At 38.5% G+C, this 7,442-nt stretch overlaps 1 protein-coding gene and 1 long non-coding RNA gene across 2 annotated transcripts; one reads left to right on the top strand and one right to left on the bottom strand.

The window, feature by feature from the left end:
- The first annotated feature begins 4,680 nt into the window (after window positions 1–4,680).
- LOC131315065 (O-methyltransferase 1, chloroplastic) lies at window positions 4,681–7,421 on the top strand. The gene is made up of 7 exons (XM_058344123.1): window positions 4,681–4,940; window positions 5,578–5,729; window positions 5,811–5,931; window positions 6,274–6,398; window positions 6,511–6,639; window positions 6,733–6,897; window positions 7,042–7,421. The coding sequence occupies exons 1-7, from the start codon at window positions 4,757–4,759 to the stop codon at window positions 7,111–7,113; spliced, it is 948 nt and encodes a 315-aa protein (XP_058200106.1). The 5' UTR covers window positions 4,681–4,756; the 3' UTR covers window positions 7,114–7,421.
- On the bottom strand, window positions 5,501–6,398 carry LOC131315066 (uncharacterized). The gene is made up of 2 exons (XR_009196588.1): window positions 6,164–6,398; window positions 5,501–5,940 (listed from the first exon to the last, which is right to left on the bottom strand). It is a non-coding gene; the product is annotated as an uncharacterized LOC131315066 (long non-coding RNA).
- Window positions 7,422–7,442: the final 21 nt, after the last annotated feature.

The following is a 7,442-nucleotide window of genomic DNA, read 5'->3' as shown; positions in this document are numbered from 1 at the left end:
AAAGGCCACTTTCTCAGTAAATGATGGTTCTCTGAGATCAGAGGTGCAAAAAAGGGATATAAAGTGTGAATAACTCCACGAATTATCAGTAGAGGCCTCAAACGGTGGATCACAAGGACGATGATCCAAGGCAGCGTTAACTTCTGCACCTATACACGGTAGGCCAGTCAGATGAGCAATGTCTAAAACTGTGGGACTCATGGGGCCGTACGGAAAAACAAAGGTGTTGGATGAAACAGACCAAAAACAGGCGACAGCAGCAATCAAATTAGGGTTAAATTCAAAAGCCTGTGTGGATAGGTCTATGGTTTCGTAAATACCCATGGCACGCCACGAGAGGTGTAAGTATCCCCTCATACGGTCGACCCACTTTGTCCAAGATGGAAATACAGAGGGCCATGATCGGATTGTCCCTTTGGTATTCCAACCAGTGCGATGGAGACCCGGGAGCGAGAGGAGCAAGGGCTCATCAAAATTCACCGGATAGTAGGTTGGTAGTGAATCAGGAGGGGTTGGAGAGTAAATAGGGTCCAGTATGAATCTAGAGGGAAAACCAACTACAGGAATAAAATAAAGAGGAAACTGTGGTGCCTCCCGTAGGCATTGAGGATACCTTGGGGGATAGGACTCTGTTGGGGTTTCCGTTTTCTGAGAACTCGATGTTTTCGTCTGAGTTGTCTGAGGAGACGACGATTTGGAGGAAGCTTTGGAAGCCATTGCTTTGCCTTGAGGAGCTTTCTTGCGCGCCATCGATTTGGGAGTCGATGGTTTCAAACGATGCCCTAATTTTTTATAAACAAGAGAATATATATACGTTGGAAGAGCCCCGTGTGTTAATCACGCCTTTTGAAAAAGACGAAGGAATTATTTATTCGAGTTAAATGATTTTTTAACTCAAACAAACAAGGGGGGCAAATAAAATAGGAAGCATTCCCATAATTGTCACCTCTCGGTCGATTATCGACAGGCGGTGAAATATGGTACAAACAATGCCCCCCTTATTCATTTGGGTGAAATGCTAACGTAACCCAAGTGAATAATGAAACTAGTTTTAAATCACCCATCTGTCGATATCAACGGGTGATTACTCTTTACGATGTAAATATTTGCCCCCCAACTCTCGAAGCGTTTTTAAATAAATTTTACACCAATCCTTTTCACTTATCGATAGGTACAATAAAGCCTTCCTTTCTTGTCGAAAAGCCATGTGTTGGCTTATTATATGCAATATTCCTTCCGTCGATGGTATTGCCTCCGTCGAGAAATTAATCTCTGTCTTTAACTGAGTATGAACTATAATTCCCGTCGAGAAGTTAAATGGCTGAATCTCTCTCTCTCTTTAACTATGCCCCATTCACTTTTCGATAGGCGGTGTAAACATGGCCTTTTACTAGATGGCTATGTTATTCAACTATGGGGCATTAATTTCTCGATAGTTAATCTCTGGCTTTAACTGGCTATAACCCTCTGTTGATTCCAATTTTTTTTTTTTTTTTTACCTCTGTCGATTCCTTTTTTTTTTTTTACCTCTGTCGATTCCATTTTTTTTTTTTTTAAAATCAGTTTTGAAGCCTTAATTTCTAGGCTTTCATTTCTCATTACACTGGCTTCTCATTCTATATTTTGCCCACCAAATTTGTTGGCGCCATGTTTCCTCCATAAAAACCATTCTTGTGGTTTTCGATTAGAGGCAAAAACCTTCAAAACTATTGTCATGGCTTTACAGCTCCTCCGTCGAATCTTTTTGTCTGAGGCAAAAACATCGTCCAAACCAAGAAACAACAAAAACATGGCCTATCGAATAAAGGCCTATCGATCAAACTCTAAGAATGGCCTATCAATAAAAGGATTTATGCCATGAGCCTTAATCAAGCACAAGCATTTGCTTACTTAATTTCTCCCCCAACATTTGATAAAGAAATGGCCAAACCCATGCGCGCAGCAATACGACAAACATTCCCTGATCAAATTATGGGAGTTGAGATTCTTTCGATAAAGAAAAGGCCAAAACACGCGCGTAGCAAACGACAAACATTCCCTCTATCGAATTCATCCGAGATTTCGGAAAACAAAGTCGAAACAAGAATAAGGGCCAAAAGCAATAATTTCTTTTGGATTTGGAGACCAATAGAGTTTAACCTCCAATAGTAATGGCATGAACATCCTTCACGTCGAAGATCGACAGGTTGCATAATATGGCTAAGAGAAAGATGATCAGTTTGCCCCCCAAGCAAATTTGATATCAAAAGAGGGCTATTTCTCATTTCATAATTGGCCACATATGTTCTGCTTTTCTTGTAAAATCTGGAATGAAAAATTTATTGAGTAGCCATTGGCCTATGTACGTTTGGCCAAATATAAGAGCCATTTTCATTAGTGGCTTCTGTTTCTCCTCCACATCCTTAAACAATATGGACGTGTGTATAAATATACGCCATTATTATTTTGTTTTATCGGAAAACAGACTGTTCCAACGATGAATCTTTTGCCTCGTTCAAAGGCAAAACCTTCCAGAACCATAGTTATGGCTTTCTATATTTTAATGTTCACGTTTCTTTGCATGAATAAATTGTCAAGCCTTGCGAGGCTTTTATTAATATTTGATCTTGCTTCTTCCAGATGTCATTCATAAATACAAACAGACTCAAGAATTGGCCATTATAGCCATTATCCATGTCTGTCGGTTCTTTTTCTTCTTTTTTTTTTTTCCAGAAGATTCAAGAGTAGGCCAACTAATGGCCGTTATTTCATTTTCGTAAATTGTTCAAGCCTTACATGCAAGGCTTGCATTTTCACATCGATCTCCACCATTACTTCCGATTTAGTAATGATGCCCTCCTTCTAGCGCCAAAATTGTTATCAAAATTTCTGTTTTCTTTCCAATCGACGGAGAATCGACGGGAAATCGTATTGTAAAGCTTGCTGGAATGTGGATGTGAAAAGTGGAGTTTGGTTCCTTGCCGTATTTCAGGACTTCTTTGGAAACAAACAATGAAGTGGATGAAGTATGGAAGAAGATTAACAAAATGGACTTTATTAACCCTCAAGGTAGAAGAACAACCAATCGAGATGATTGAGTGAACAATTACAAGTTAATTTTACTCCTAGAAAAGAAAAGATAAAGGCCTGATTGGCGTTGTTTGTGTGTCCTTGAAACTGCTACTAACTTGTACTTAAATAGGCCTCCTTACATTACATTTGAATTCAAAACTTTCCCCCCCAAAGTGGCAGTTGAAAACTTCTCGGATTCTGATTATGAACTTCCTTCAACTGCCGATCATGCCCACGTTGAGAAAATTGTCTCGTTGATTGCGGTTTCCATCCTCTTCAATCGTGGAAACATGGGATCCACGTCCATTTGACACCTGTCACCCGATCGACGGTCCAAAATGCCACAAGAATACGCCACGTGTAGACCAATCGATGGACAAGACTTTTTATAGTTTCACCATCGATTCACCTCCACTCTGAATCATTAAGTTAAGTCCACTCTATCCTCACATTTGCTCATATTTACCCCTGCCACGTGTCACCTGATCGACGGGTAAAAATAAAAATCTTAATTGTGGTACAAACACCACCAAGACACGAGGAGATTTTTCGAGACAAGTTTGCACCACATACACCCTCACAACATCTCTGTTTGACTGTTTAAATAATATTTATTTAACCGTATGTTATATGGCAAAAAGCGTTAAAATGAAACCCAATATTGTATGTATGAGGATTATTGGGTATATCGGATTTGGCATTCTAAGGTGTTTTTATTGTGCTGGTTAAAGAAAAAAAAAAGAGTTAAAATGAGACTCACTCAAGTGTGTGCGATCTCTTACCTCTTTCTTCTTTTTCTCTCTAAAACCTTTTCATTAAAGTTGAGATAAAATTCTTTACACCTGTGGTGGAATCCCTTGGTTTTCCACCACGGTCCGTTACGGGCCCACCAAGTATTTTTTGTTATAATCTGAACTGTCCATTTTGTAGAGCCTGCAAAATAATATATTTATGCAAAAAATGAGCCTGATCGGACATCAAAAGATATATTAAAAATAGAATTTCTATTTAGAAAATGGACAGTCATGGATAATTTAACTTCAAAATCTATAACCGTCTATTCTGTAAACCAAAATTCAAGTTTTGATATATGTATCGATATCTAATCAAACTAATTTTTTTCATGAATATACTACCCTACAAGATGAACGATTCAGATTATAAAAAAAAAACTCTTTTAGGGCCCACAAGCGGTGGTGTATAGTGGATAGAATTTACTCTTCTAAGTTATAACACAGTTGCATAAAAAAAATCCTCTAAAAAGTCAAATGGAGTGAAAAGAAAATAATAATTGAGGGTGCTAACCAATTTTGTGGCAATAGAAATACTAAGAATACTAAAATTAGGTCAAAGACTGAAATGCAGATGCTATCACTGTTGGAATATTTTTTGGATTATGATTTTGGCACTTCAAAAATTGATGGAGGGGTTTCAAAACTGAACTGCATTGATACACAAAACAACGTCATTTTGAAGCCCGTCCATCAATTTTTTGAGTGCTAAAATCAATTTCCTATTTTTTTTTATCAGCACTGTTGGTATATTGGTTCCCTTGTTTTTACCAAACGAGAGGTGTAAATGTAGTTTCACTCAGGTACCTCAGCCTCAAGCGAGAAAATTTTCAGTTGAACTAGATTACTTCTAGTTAACAGTATCATCTGGAATGCTTGCTACTCCAGCAGTGAAGGTCTTGACACGACAATAAATGGGTTTAGCGGCCTTAGCTCCCGCGGTGGCTTCTGCTATTGTGCGCCTTCCACTTACATCCGCCTCTAAGAAACTGAGAAATTGTGGGTTGAGAGCTAAACTCAACGACGACGAAGATGACCCTTTACTCCAAGCCGCCATTAATCGCGCTTCTCTTCGCTTACAGGAGACCCGTCGTCCAGGCAACTCTCTCTCTCTCTCTCTCTCTCTCTGTCTGATATAGTACTTATTCTCTGAGACATTTCATAAGTCTGTTATCGACATCCATATGAGCGCTGTTATTGTGTTATGGTTCCCTATTTCAAGTAAGAAATCGTTAGAAGAGTGATTAACTGTCCATTCAGTTCGTATCGGCTTCATGAATCTTTTCTCTTGCCCTATGTGAAATATGCTAAAATATTGAGTTAAGCTTAATTAATGCATGTCCTTTTTTGTTTCACAAGAACCTTATTCTTAGACCCGAAAAGAATTTGGCACCTTATTTGGCAAAGTGTTCTCAACGCAATTTCACATGAAAGAAACATATTTTTCAAGCTTCCAATATAATTTTTCCGATGAATTACTTGTTTTATTTCTAAAGCCCATGTTGTTTTGATTCTTGTGTTACCACTTAGCATATATCCATCTTAATCTCCATAGTGGAAGGATTCTAATAACTGAATGCTCCCAACTCTCTGATCTACAATTTACTCTACTTCTCGGCATATGTTGACTTCAATATTCTTGCTTTTCTTTTCATATCTTCATATGTTCTTGATCTTTCATACTTGTTATAAGGAGAATTGCTCGATGAATGAGGATGTACGCTTGCACTTGCAGATCCTCTTTTTCTTGACCAATATGCTGGTTGTTTTGTTCCTGACAATATCCCAATGGATATGGGGCGTTACCTCCGCCATTATTGCCTTGCAACAAAGTTTGTTGATGATAAATTGCTTATGACAATGAACGATCGGGACAGACTCAGGCAGGTATGGTGTGATGCTTTTACATGCTCCATTGATTGGTTATGCTGATTTGTGAATATATAGAATTCTAGTCATATCCTGCAGGTTGTTTTGCTAACAGATGGGATGGATACTCGGCCTTATAGGCTTGGCTGGCCAAATTCAACCTTAATCTTTGATGTATCTCCGGAAAGAGTATTCAGAAAGGCAGCTAAAAAGCTTGAAGGTGCCTATCCTTTACCAAAATGTATTGGCATATTAGAAGAAATGCACAATGTAGCCACTGTTATATGGTTTAGTCGTTAAAAGGAGACAATTCAAGTTTTATATCTCAACTTACGTGAAGTTCAAAATTTAACCCACTTTATCAGCTGTAATATTTACAATTTTTTGTGGGTTCTCAAAAATCTCTTAAAAGTTACGGGCCAGTTTTTATCTTTTTATATTGCAGTTCTCACATGATGGATCTTTTGAATTTTCACCTTTCCAAGTTTCTCTCATACCAGTTTCCTGTGATTTCAATAAGGATTGCAGCATGCCTGACAAAATTTTCTTGAGAAACCATTAGATGTTGGAGCTAAGATTCAAAAAGGCTGCTTGTTTCTTCGTGTTCCATTGGAGTCATCTGATATACAGCAAATTTTATGCAATAAGGGTTTTAATGGTAATCGACCAAGTATATGGGCCCTCCAGGTGATTGAGGCTTTTTGGATGTTTTATGTCATCAATCAGAATCGGCTCTTCCACTGGGGAATGAATTGGGGATTGCTTTGATGAATAAACCATTGTCGGTTTTCTTTTGCAGGGACTGCCGTTGATGACATTGGGGAGCTTTGAAGTCATTTTGTCCATTGTTAGTAATTTGGCCATGAAGGGTTGTCTTTTCTTGGGAGAATTGCCTGCCTGGGAGACAGAAGCTGAGGCTGGAATCAAGGTCAGTTTTGACTTTTGAGTCATAATCAGGATCTATCTCGAGTTCAAATTATAAAAGGCCATTGTTTTTTTCTTTTGTGGCTTTCTTTCTTAGTCAAGTACACAGGCACGGATGGAAAAGATATTCATGGGCAATGGTTTCAGGGTGGAGTTGAATAGTTACAGTGAAGTTGCGGCAAAGCTAGGCAGGGAGCTGGCGCCACAAGACTACAAGGGTCTTCTTTTTGTGGCAGAACAATTAAGATTCTCCGATGATCAGGTGAGAACGCTTCTTTAAGCTTTAATGTGCAATTTTCATTATTTGCTTGGTTTCATGATGGCTGAGATGGATCCATCTCCCTGATATCCTCCCAGGAGCCTATTTACATAGAAGGTAGTTTTTGATGGTAGTACACCTTTACAGATGGAAAATTGGAGGAGAGAATTTCAGAGGATAGAGGAAGAAGGCGATGAAGAAGGATTCGAGGAACTCTGAACGTTAACAAAAACCATATGTTTCTTGATTGTGCAGTTTGATTGGTGGAGGAAGAAGGCAATAAAGGGTATACTAGGTGGTTGAAGTGGATGTAGTTCCTAATGTTGTTTCTTTCTTTCTTCTGGGCAACAATTAAATCATCTCAAAGCAAGGCCTCAAAATTGTAAAAATGCAGTCTAAATTGGCATAAAAACATTTCGTCAAAACGACTGTGCGTATTAATTGGGCAAGTAGATGACAATCCTTGATATGTCTTGCTGGTTGGGGTATGTTTTGCTTTAACGACAAACTATTTTCTTTGCCCTGCATCTACTACTACCCTTCATCCA

Source organism: Rhododendron vialii, chromosome 13a (genome assembly GCF_030253575.1).
Source record: "Rhododendron vialii isolate Sample 1 chromosome 13a, ASM3025357v1".
Lineage (NCBI taxonomy): Eukaryota > Viridiplantae > Streptophyta > Magnoliopsida > Ericales > Ericaceae > Rhododendron > Rhododendron vialii.
This window is presented reverse-complemented; position numbering and strand designations above follow the sequence as displayed.